General features: G+C 34.1%; 2 protein-coding genes across 3 annotated transcripts; one reads left to right on the top strand and one right to left on the bottom strand.

Moving 5' to 3' along the window:
* Window positions 1-863: 863 nt before the first annotated feature.
* Window positions 864-4,465, top strand: LOC107804327 (uncharacterized). Of its 2 annotated transcripts, XM_075255416.1 has the most exons (6): window positions 881-1,056; window positions 2,269-2,551; window positions 2,794-2,885; window positions 3,225-3,298; window positions 3,409-3,535; window positions 3,607-4,465. In XM_075255416.1, exons 3-6 carry the CDS (start codon window positions 2,850-2,852, stop codon window positions 3,874-3,876), a joined length of 507 nt encoding a protein of 168 aa, XP_075111517.1. In that variant the 5' UTR covers window positions 881-1,056; window positions 2,269-2,551; window positions 2,794-2,849; the 3' UTR covers window positions 3,877-4,465. The 2 variants fall into 2 exon arrangements, with proteins under 2 accessions (XP_075111516.1, XP_075111517.1); XM_075255415.1 differs by lacking the exon at window positions 2,269-2,551 and having other exon boundaries at window positions 864-1,056.
* Window positions 4,466-5,668: 1,203 nt separating this feature from the next.
* LOC107804326 (ferric reduction oxidase 4-like) lies at window positions 5,669-11,401 on the bottom strand. The gene is made up of 8 exons (XM_016628199.2): window positions 11,123-11,401; window positions 10,877-10,973; window positions 10,560-10,751; window positions 9,962-10,196; window positions 9,096-9,423; window positions 8,764-9,001; window positions 6,260-6,978; window positions 5,669-6,064 (listed from the first exon to the last, which is right to left on the bottom strand). The coding sequence occupies exons 1-8, from the start codon at window positions 11,271-11,273 to the stop codon at window positions 5,925-5,927; spliced, it is 2,100 nt and encodes a 699-aa protein (XP_016483685.2). The 5' UTR covers window positions 11,274-11,401; the 3' UTR covers window positions 5,669-5,924.
* Window positions 11,402-12,689: the final 1,288 nt, after the last annotated feature.

Genomic DNA, 12,689 nt, shown 5'->3' with positions numbered 1-12,689 from the left:
TTTCAAATTTTAAAGTGACATCCGTTCGGAGGTTTGATGTCCTTATCTATTTTTTCTTTCGGACATTGAAATATCAATATTGAAAAGTGACCATAGAATTACTAGTAGTTTAGATCTTTACATAGAGGCGGCTCAATAATAGATGTGGCTTAAAGCAAAAATTTTAAAAAAGGCCTTAAAAGATATTAAGAAATGCTTTTTCATATCTAATCTTTTAATCATTTCATTAGCTTAAGATTGAAAAATTGACTAAAAAGCACTTAAAGAATAGAAGAAGATTCTACAAAATTATAGTTATAAACCAAATTGATTCAAGTTGAAGTGAGTTAGACAAATTAAGAAGTTGTGCCCATTCACCATGCGTGAGGTAACAAAAAAGAATAATAAAAAAAGGAAGTAAATGCAAATTTAATAATCTACAATTTTTAGTATGAAACTTTAAAAATTGAAAACAAATGATTAAAACTAATTTATTTATTACTAATAATAATTACATAATTATTTATACTATATTAAATTTGGGGCTTAAATTTTTGGGGGCCTAAAGCCACTGCTTTAGTGGCTTTAGGGTTGAGCCTCCACTGTCTTTACATAAATAGACGGCCGGATTTATTGCTTATTTTTCCTAGGTAATATATATAGATTAGAATATTATACAAGGTTACACATATAATACATGAAATATACATGCTGATTATTTTTAATTTAAACACTTAGGTGAACGGCTATATAGGTTAATTCTTCTACTTTATATGAAAAACAACATTACTGTTAGTTGGGCTGTTTGTTGGTGGGCTGAATATTGATTCAAAAATCTAATTAGGCCTGACTGGCAGAAAGCCCAGTAATTGGACATACCGTGAACTGACCCAAATACGACACAAACGTCGGATACAAGGGAACGGAGATCATCATCATCATCAAAAGAAGAAAGAAGAAAAAGAGGAACAAACCCAGCCAACGAATCTTTCGTTGAAAAAAGGTTGCCGTCTCTGATCGTGTGGGGAGTTTCGGGCAGGTTCCAGTTCATCATAAATAATCCAGCAAAAGATTCAAGTAAGCTTAGTTCAATATGTCGTCTTTTTGTTTGCCTAGATATGTTCCCATTTTCTGCTAGGTTTGTTGAATACTCTAGTTCTATGCTATTGGAGCTTTAGAAATTGCTAATATCATGTTCCCTCTAAATTCTCTTTAATCTGGGAATTGATGTTGAATAACATGTCGTGAATAACAGGCTAGATTTATGCTGAATCTTTCTGGTTGAATTTGTTGGTTATAAGTGGTATTTAGGAGCTTCTTTTTACATGTAAAGTAAGCAAATATATGTAAATGTGTGAGTTCCAACTTAGGGGTGGTGGTGGTGTGTGTATATAGATTAGCTTCTTTTATTAGAAAACTAAATTAGGGTTTACTAACCAGGCATCGACTTTATGATACAGAGAGGCAAAATTGAATAATGTCAATGTGGAATATGAAAGGCTACTTGAGAAGAAAGTGTAAAAAGTTAAGGGGCATGGAGATGGATTTGGAAGTGGAGGTTGTGTGATCTCTCTATTGAGTGGTTAGCAGCGCATGACAAATCATTTGTGTATATCAAACATGATCAGGAGAGTGATAGTGGCATGATCTGAAAATGAAGGTTTATGGCATGTTACTGTTAGTAAATTATAGGAGTATTTGGGAAAATGATTTGCCAAAAGATGCAATTGCCTGGGGAGGAGATATTTCTTAATTTTATGATAGTAGATGGCAACCGTGGTATTCACTCTTGAGACTTCAATTTTTCATTTTTGAATTTCACAGGGAAAGTTGTTCAGTTTACCTCCCATCCCCTAGGCTTCTACAGACCAATTTGCTGCGGATGAGATCTTTCTTATTTTTAGATTGATGGCATGGGGTCCTAAGAATTTAGTTAACCTCATAGGGCGGGTTGTTTTTGTTTGTATCTATGGCCCAAAGGTGAAGTTGGGTCTCCATCCACTCCGTAGCTTTAGATGGCATGGGGGTACATCTTGGTATTGGTGTTAACAACTATACCTCATCTTAAGGGTTATGAATTGTGTTATCCATTTTGCTCCATTTCTACCCGTATCATTCCAATATGCAATAACTTGGGATTCTCTAATACTAGAAGTTCTCTATTTTTCTACCGACTACAAATATGTAAAAGATTAAAATGACTCCTTTTATGCACGGGATCATATATAATTGTACCAACATGACTAATCCGTAATCCTAAGTAGTTGGTATTGTCTTTGAAATTCATAGGACAAGTTGTTCATTTTTCATCTATGGTCCAAAGGTGAAGTAGGGACTCTATCTCCTTCCATCCCAGACCAAGGTGGGGTTCTGTGGAGGTGAGAGGAACCCAGATATTCGAGGCCGTTGTGGAAAATTGAAATCATTGCTTTAACCGTGAACTTGGTTGTCATCCCCTCTGGTTTCCGAAGAATAGGATGAGTGGAAAAATGCTTATGTTCTGGGAAATATGCCTTTGCTTTTAGGAAGACCCTAAGACAATTGGGATGACTGGAAATCGGAGAATGAAAAGGTATGGAGAATAAGAAGTTTTCTTTTTTTGGGTTGGGTTAAGAAACAAAAGGAGAAGAAAAGGAGGGGTGGATTTTGGTGGTATTTTCTCCATCTGACATGCCTAATCAAAATGATTTGTGTTGAGTTCTTAAGTTCAGAAGAGTGAGTGGACTTCACGCTCAGCTATGTTGCAGCTGAAGTGAAAGAAATATATATTACTTGTTGGAATATTTTGAACTAAAACTTTCTTTCTAAATGCAGGTGTTACGCGGCCGCAGCACTCTATACACCAAATATTCAATTTTGCTTGTGGATTGATGCTGCATAGTTTACCAAGCCCTGTTGCCTGCATGGTATTGCCATCTTCTTCCAAACACCAGCCTCCCACCCACCCACCCACCCTTTAAAAAACAAAAACAAAGAAGGGCAATATATCACTTTCATTGTGACTTCTGATTAGATAGAGAGGTCTAATTTAACCCATTTAGTTTCAGTTTCATAAACATTTGGCTTATGCTGACATTGTTTGAAAGAGCATCTGCTTTCAGAAGTTCTACAGAATTTTCACTTCCTAAAGTTTTCCAGAAATAAAGTATAACTGCAGGCCTTTATCATCTAAGTTACTCTGGAATGTTTTATTTGTAACAGTAATTCTGGCAACTGCTAATTGGCTGCTTTTGATGTTATTGCAGGATCCTATTAACTCTTTGGATGATAAGTCTGAAAGCAGACTTTATGTCGGAAACCTTGATCTTAGAATATCAGAGTAAGGATAGATCTCTGCATTCGAATTCCCTGGTTAACTTGTACCATTGGTAACTTATATTGCCCAGAACTTGCTTCACCTGATTAATTAAATTATTTTTTTTACACCAGGGCTGCTCTTATTAAGATGTTTTCCCCCTATGGGAAGATTGTAGCTGAAGACTTCCTGTGGCACACTCGTGGTCCTAAGCGTGGGGAGCCACGTGGTTATGCTTTTGTCCAATTTAGTACTAAAGAGGTAAGTTGCAGAATCTCAGTTGCTCATCAATAGAGTAGGTTCTGATTTCTGTGTTTAAAGTGAGCATGCAGGAAGCTGTACTGGCCAAGGAGAAGATGCATGGAAAATTAGTGTGTGGGCGACCTTTGGTTGTTAGGCTTGCCAGCGAGAAATATTTTATGGAAGGGGCTGAAAGCTCTTTTGGAGCTGGTGGTGAAACGAGTAAATCCAACTTTGTTTCTGGCTCTTCGGCGCAAATGAGCAAGACTGCCAAAATAGCTGCAATTAAGAACAAATTGAAGGCCATGGAAGAAGAGAACCAGAACTCAAAGACCAAAAACAACGGACAAGCTCTCCGATAGTTAATGTCAGATGATGTCGAGCTCAGTATACTGCTACAGTCCGTTGAGGTTCTCTTGTCCTCATCGCCAAAAAAAACTCGTACTCATATTTTTCCGTCTTCAGAGTTACAATATAGATATCTTTGGATCTTTGTATTTAGAAAATGCGAGGATGATAGTTATATTGGTTCATAAACCTCCGTGCAGAGTGATGTCAACTTTGTTTTCCTGGCAGATAACTTCGGATCTGCTGATTCTCGTTGCGCACTTGGATTTGAAAGCCAAACTTGGACAATGAGCTTTACTGGTTTTAAACATTAAAAGACATACATTACATAGGGCGTGGAGTGTGGACCCATTGTCCTTGAGATTAATTTCCTCAGTTTTTTCATAGTTTCTCTTCAGGCTTTTTTAATCAAATGTCAAACTTTATATGACGAGATATTAGCATTAGAATTAAGAGGCAGTAGCCACTAAGATGCTAGTTGCTACGTCTAACATCAAGGAGTGGTATATTAGTGATGTGATTTAACTTTTAAGATTGCAGTATGTACAAACATCGAAGGAATTGAAATATGCACTTCAAAATTTTAAATTGTCTTAATTTGTATTTTGCTTCTTTACAAAATTAACATGTTTCGACATGTTGATTTGGGAACCATAATTCTTCCTTGACATAATTTATTTCTTAAAAATGGCAAAAAGATTCGTAACGTAATATTACAAGATATTTTTAGTGGTTAAAGTTTCGAATAAAATAATGGATTTATTATTTACTAAGTCGTAGTACAGTGTGATAATTCACAATTTTAATAAGATATCTAACTTATATGCTCCGAATATAATGTATGAGGAGAAAATCAAGTTCGACTCTCAGTAATCACTTTTTATATAGGTTACACTATTCATACGGATGTAAATTTTACCGATGGTCATTCAAGACGTATTTCAGTAACGTTACACTAAATATCTCAGTAACGTATTTAAAAAAGAAGTCTAGAGTTTCTAAGATTAGAGTATCTTGAGGGATATTTCAGATTTTGTCTTAAATCTACAGTTTAAATACAACCGGTGAGGTTTATAATTCGCAACTTTGTGATGCACTCTTTACGGTTTATGTTATTTACTAAGCAGTATTTTTGGGTTGATGTTGCTTAATGAAAGCATTTTGTAAATGAATTTAAGTATGAGTGGTAGTTTTTAGTTTGTTAATCTTTTGTACGTTAATTGGTGATTTTGAAAGTGAATTAAAATATGAGCATTAATTTTTGCATTTAGTTTGTAGGTTCCAATATGATCAGCAAATTTCGTTATGATCACAGCTTGCTAACATCAATGACCAAAGTTTTAGAAGATGACTTTGTGTGAAATTTTAATAAATTAATTGGAGGATTAGAATAGCCACGTCAATTTTTCGGCCAAAAATTATATTTTCCAGTCACTTTTATATTTCTATTAACTAGGCTATACTAAAATGACTTTTATGTTACAAAAGAAAGAAAATTTACTTTGTATTACCAAGTTTAATTTGAATAACATTGATGAAATTTACCCTCCATTTGGAAAAGTTACTCGTTTTGTTTCACAACAGAAACTGTTACAAAGTTTAACTTGAATGACCCTTAATCAAATTTACCTTCCATGTGGAGAAGTTGCTCGTTTTGTTTCATAACACAGACCACTTGCTAATGTGATTTGTCCTTTTATCAATGAATTTTGTCTACAAATTTAGTTTCTATACAAAGTTTTAGGTTTGGGTGACTGAAACAATACGAATGCACATGCAAGCATATACACTACACGTATATCCGTATTCACATAAAAATGCTCATTATTTTCTTTATACGTTGAACAATATTGTTTTATACAACTTTTGAGCAGGTTATGCTGTACAACACAACTTTCTTAGCCCTATCTTAGAAACTTGCACACAACAAACAATCCAAAAGCCAAACCTTCCAAATTAAGTAGCAATTGACAAGAAATAAAATGAAAAAGAAACAGTATTAAAAAACCACACATCTGTCCTCGTTTTGTCCTCGTTTTGTCGTACGTAACAAACCCAAACATCACCAGTTAAAGCTGATAGCCTCAAAATGCAGGTTTTCTGCCAAGCCAGAAGCACATATTTTGGCAACTTCATGTCTCATGCTCTGTGGCCCGCAAACTACAACTCCAACATCTGATGCTTTGCAATCAAAAAGTATTCCTGCATTTCATGCAATTCAAATAATTAGTTCCTTTCATAATAATTATTTCAAGAAGATTGGTGTGTGTGAGCGCTCAGGGGCGGAGCTACAGCCGATGAAGGGTCCTATTGCCGAAAAAAATTATTACTTGAATTACTTTTTTATACACATTAAATTTTAAAAATGAGTGAACCAACAAGAATTAGTGAACTCACTTTTTAAATCAGGCCTTGCACCATAATGCACCTTAGTGGCTTGAACAAGAGACTGGTGAGGAAGACTTTCGAGCTCCCTTGCTGTACCACATAATAAACCTGCAGGTGAACCTGTAGGGGTAGGTAGGTCCACATTCTGAATTTGTTTTCCTTCAGCTTCGTTATCCCTTTTTTGCCACATAAAAATGATGCTGGTGGCAATAAAAATGGAGGCACAAACCAAGAACATGTCCCAAATGATTTTTGCGCTGTAGTGATAGAGCCTGCCATCGCGCTCAATTGGGTATATGGAGTAACGTGTGACAATGCCTAACAAAAGGAGAAACATGACAAATGAGGACGAAATTATCGCGCCGAGCCATAGCCAACTGCTTGGGCCAAGGGCTGCAGAAATGGCAGAGTCATTTGGATTATGTTTGAACACTATTGTTTGGATTAGTTGCTTGTGATGGGCACTTTCAATGTTATGTTCTTGTCCATTTTCTCTAGTAATATAAGCTTCGATTTGCAAATCCAAGTTGGAAATATCAGCAGGAGTGGAGGATACTGGAAGCAAGAGGTCTATCATTGCGAGATCAGCTGTGTTCTGGAAAGCTGAAATTAGTATCACCTTTGGTACTTTGGTGTTGGGTTGAGTGCTTCTGTAAATGAGCTCTCGGATTATGGAAATCATGGGAGTAATTCCACTTCCTCCACTGACCATCACCAGGCACTCCCGACTGCAATGTCACGTTGTTTTCGTTAAATTCTTTGTACAAGGCATCACTAGTGAATTATGAGTTTAATTTATACATACCGTTAATGCAAACAACTTTTATAGTGTTTTACTTTGTTCTAGCAGGTAGCCTATATTATTTTTCAGTTCAATAATCCTACTCCCTTTGTTCATTTTTAACTTTGTACTTCCTTTAAGAAGAAATAAATGACGTATATATTTTATAATTTTACCCATGATAGCATTTCAAAAAAAAATTGGGAGACGATTTGGAGAATGAGTAGTTACTAATAAGGGTAAAACAAGAAATTATTTTTTGTCTTTCTCTTATTTGCTAGTAAAAGGACAAGTAAAAGTGAGAATATATTTTTAGTATAGTGAACAAGTAAAAATAACGAAGGTAGCACTTATTATGGACGATTGCCTTTAATTATTTTTTAGATGACCTAGTGAAAAAGTTAGAAGTATATAGAAGCTAAACTGATCATGAATTACACCAGATCTGGAGAAACAATTTAACTCTCAAACTCACATCAAGTCGAGCAACAACTCCTAAGACTATGTGTTCAACGAACAGATATTTGAATATAAATCAAGAGCAATTTGATTATATGAAACACTTTTTTTAGTTTATCCAAAAAAGAATGAAAAGTTTATGTATTCAACTGTAAACTTTGTGTTTTACTCTAAATAGTATTTTTTTTAAAATTTTGCGTTCAATCAAATATCTGTTCATAAAGTAGAACGGAGGGAGTATATTTAGACAAAGAAAAATGTTCCCCTTTAAAGATCAAAGTGCCAAAGCGCAGATCATTAGCAAATGTTATGGTTGGTACTTTATACTAGACAAAAGAGTTGGCCTGATATCTCAAGTAAATATATAAGTAAAACACACGTATGAATAAAATAAAAAATAAAAATAAAAATGAGAATTCATAGGAAAAATAAGAACAAGGAATGTTCTTGAGGTAAAATCACCTAACTAATTAATATTTAGATAATAAAGAGGAAAGGTCCAATCAAATATTTGTTCGTGAAGTGGGACAGAGGGAGTGATATTTAAATATAGAGAAATGACCCCTTTAAAGATCAAAGTACTAAAACACGGACATCATTTACAAATATCATGGTTGGTACTTTATAAACTAGATAAATGTTTTCGCATGCACACTACAAGAAAAGTAGGATACGAGAACATTTATTTAATGACATTTTAAAAAAAAATCGTAAAAAGGAGGATTTCATGACATTTATAAGAAAGAGTTGCAAAAATAAAGACATTTAATACAAAATGTCACAGTTATAGTGACATATATTTCAAATGTCATAGTATTTGTCAGTAATTAACAACATTTATAACACATGTTAGAAATTTCTCTACATTTTTTTTTCAATATTTAAACGAAAATTTTAGTATTTTATCTTTCCCTCCCATTTTCCCATGACAACCACCTATTCCCTCCCATAAGTGACATCATTAGCAAATATCATGGTTGGTACTTTATAAACTAGATAAATGTTTTCGCATGCATGATATCCCAAGTAAACATATAAGTATACCGTATGAATAAAAGAAAAAAAATATAAAAACAAGAATGCATATTGAAAAATAACAAGAAAAGGTCTTGAGGTAAAATCACCTAACTAATTAACATGGATGATTGTATTTAAAATTAAGTATCTTAAATTAATGTAAACTACATGAAGATCCCATGACTTTCCATGTCAACATTCACAAGTAAAAGAAAAAAAGAGAAATCTTTGTATAAGTTTCTGCCTTGGTACTTACCTTAAGAAATGTGATGATGAAGGTCCATAAGGTCCCTCTGTTGAGATTTGAAGATGATCCGGAGAACAAGAAAGTTGTTTTTCTAACTTTTGACTCCAACTTCCCATGCATTTAATGACAACACTTAGTTTATCTTCCTCCAAATTACTGTTAGAAACTACAGTAAATGGATGCCACTGCAACTTGGATACGCTTGGGACGTTCACAAACAAGATGCTTGTAGGGTTGTACGTCAATGCTGTAGAGTAAAAATAAGTACTACGTACATTCATTAATATAACTAGCATACTAGTATACTAGCTTCTTTAACATCTTGAAGAGATTATATTCACCTGGATTCTTGGAAAAGGTGAGTTCAATAGTGCTACAAGGTAACAGACGTGCAGAAATTAATCGAGCCCTTCGTTTAGACTGTAAGAATCTCAAGTATCGATCGATCACAAATAGAAAAATTCCAGGGAGGATCATGCATGTGTAGGCAGCACCAACATGCAATAGGTAGAAGAAGATGTAGAGAATATAGAGCTGATGTGCGTAGAAGAATACTTCAAACATCTTTCTCCTGATCGTGTACAAACTAGTACACCACATTGCTATTGCAACCAAGGCAGCAATTTCTCCAGCCATGTTGGATACGTAGGTACTGCTCCATTCTAACATCTGCAAAAAAAAATTATTTAGTTGTAGGATTAATTAAAGATAGAGGCGAATCCAAGATCTAGCTAGCATTGGTGGACTCAAACTTAGTGATCGTATTATTTAATATGTATACATTTTGTATTTTGTTTACATATATATATATACATAACATAGTTCGAACTAAAAGCAATAAGTTCAGATGAAATTACTCTAAAGTCGTTTGTCATTAAACATATCGTATAAAGATATACTCTGTCCATTACAATTTGTTTGAATCTTTTCGGAGTACGATGATCAAATTGACTAATTTTTGGTATGAAATCGGGCATAGCTTCTTTAAATTATTTGAAATAAAATTTACATATTTAGAAACTACCGTCACAAAAATAAAAAAATTCAAAATTTTTAAAAACTATTTACAAATAAAACATGGTAAAAAAAGAATTGTTTGACTCCCTAAATTGGAATAATAAATTCATTCTTTTTGAAACAGAAGGAGCAATAACTAAGAGCTCCAAACATGCCTAAAAGAATATTGTCAAGGATATATGCAACAAACCTCTATCATTTGGTGAGACACGGCATAGTATATGACGAAGCCAACACTATGGAGAACGGCAAGGGCCATTGACGCATGACCAAGCCAGATATGATACTTAACGCTTGATTCTGAGGTTAGCCCAACCAGCGGCAATATTGAAGACAATCGAGTCACAGGGAAAAACAAAAACGCATAGCAAATATTCCCAATGTAGCCAAGCCTTAAAAATACACTTCGAAACTTTGCCATCCACCTGCAAACCCAAAATACCGACCCATTGATAAGAAATAATCAGAGCCGAATCAAGGATTTAGATTTTATGGGTTCAATTTTTAAGGTTTTTAACATTAAATCTATTATATTTTTTAAGTTATGAGTTCAGACCTATTATAATTTGTTGTAATTTAATTTTAATAAATTTTCACATATAAATTTATGCTCCGCGTTGGGGTTCAGATGAACCTGGCGGCTAAACTCTACCTCCGCCCCGATAAGAATAGGCCGATGTTGTAATATTAGTTCAACTGAATTCAACAGTTTTTACGCGGAACGTATATCTATACATATCAACAGTAGGATTGATCAACTGTTCAATTTTAAGAAGTAGAAAACCTACACTTTCTCTCCAGCGTTGTGCATATGGAGACGACCAAAGCTGATACAGACGTAGTTGGCTAAAGACCAAATTAGAAGCGCGATAAACATAGCAGCAAAGGCAAGCTCAACGGCGTTCACAATTCCCAGAGGAGCCATCGCAAGCACAGGCCGTTTCCAGGAACGAAAATATTGTCCCTTATTGCCATTAGTACTGTCAAAATGCACCAATCAGTCACAAAATTATAACAAGCCGAGAATATATAATTATGTTATCTTTTTGTTGTCATAAATATTAATGGCTGAGAACGAAAAAATGAAATTAAATCATTAACTAACCTCTGATCAGAACTTGACTTGCTGTAAAGATGAAGATAGATGCAGCTCAGAGCAGCTATCAACATTATAGGAAATGTAAATAAAAGAAGATTTGTCCCTGCAGTAACGAAGTGTCAATTAGGTTTAGGGCAAAGGTCCAAATCTGCTACTCAACTTTAGGAAATGGTCCAGATTTAATTTGGCGTTATACTATAACTTGGAAAAACGGGGAAAAAATTAGACTAAGCTAATTTAATTAATTACTACCTTGTTCTCTGAAATATGTGGAGTTGAGCTTGATTTGGAGCTGGGGAGTCCATGAATCTTTATAAGTCTTTGTAGGTAACATTATCCAGATGAAGAGCCATCCAACAAAAAGCAATAGCAAAACAATTTTCCACACAAATCTGCTCCCCATATCTTTGCCTAAACTGTGATCGTTTCTTGAATTGAATTACTACTATCTTATAAATTGTTGTTGCATATACATATGCATGCGATGAGATTGGCTTATAAAGAGATGTTGTAGCGTTTACTTTTTATGGTTGATGTTAACTACTAATTCCCTTGCGTAGACTTCCCAAGTACTTGATATATCTCACTTTTTTTAATCGAGATTTTTTTATATTAGATACCGAAAATTAACCGAACCGTACCGATACCGAAGTGAAACCGACATGATTGGGATGGTTTCGAAAAGTCTAGTTTTGGTTATACATTATAAAATAACCGAAAAATTGGTATGGTACAAATTTTATAAAATAACCGGCCGAACCGAACCATTGACACCCCTACATACTAACACGTGTCCCAGAGATTTATCGGTAGATATCCTTAAAGTGACGTGATAGTATAAAAATTTCTTTACACCTATTACGTACAATGTACATAAGTTATATTCAAGAAAAATATACTCATTTTGTCTCAATTTATATGAAGGAACGAATGTGAAAGGAACTTAATTTTCAGTGTGAATTAACACATATAGATTCTTAAAAAAATTATATATTTGAAAAATACAAAATAATATTATAAGTCAACTAGTTAACCAGTACTAGTAATAACTTGGAATGAGGTATAAGTTGACCACAAGCATAGCAAATTGGAATGCATGAGCGAAGCCAGAAAATTCAATAAAATTTTGAACACCCTTTGCCGGTAGGCTATGTAAGGGTGTTCAAAGTCTATTTTTTAATCAATAACAAATACTCCCTCCGTTCCAATTTATGTGAACCTGTTTGACTAGGCACGGAGTTTAAGAAAAAATGAAGACTTTTGAAATTTGTGGTACTAAACAAGTCAAAAATAGGCCTAAAGTGTTTGTGTGGTTATAAAAGCTTTTCATTAAGGGTAGACTTGTAAGTTTAAGCTAAATTGTTACCAAATTTAAAACGGGGTCATTCTTTTTGGAACGGACCAAAAAAGAAATAAGTTCAGATAAACTGGAACAGAGGGAGTAATGTTTTACTTTATACATAATATAATTTTTCGACGAAAAATATTCAGTTGACCACCAACATAGCTTCGCCCCAATAGGAATGGATGCATTGATTCAAAAGATAATTTAATTAAAAGATTTCCTTTTATTTAAATGAAATTGGATGAATTAAAAATTCCAAATTCAGATGGTACTAACACTGCAAGTACAGTTGACATAGAGTTGCAGTACACAAATCAAGTAGTACATTCAAGGGTTGGCAATCTGATGGATTTCATTTTAAGTACTATTGGATATATAAACTATGAGCCCATTTGAATGGACTTGTTTTATGTGACTTTCAAAGTAAAAATAGTATGGGCAGTTGGTTTTCGGATTGATCATTCAAAAATAGCC

This window comes from Nicotiana tabacum, chromosome 6 (genome assembly GCF_000715075.1).
Source record: "Nicotiana tabacum cultivar K326 chromosome 6, ASM71507v2, whole genome shotgun sequence".
In the NCBI taxonomy this organism is placed as follows: domain Eukaryota; kingdom Viridiplantae; phylum Streptophyta; class Magnoliopsida; order Solanales; family Solanaceae; genus Nicotiana; species Nicotiana tabacum.
Note: the sequence above shows the minus strand (reverse complement) of the source record. Positions and strands in the feature narration are given on the sequence as shown.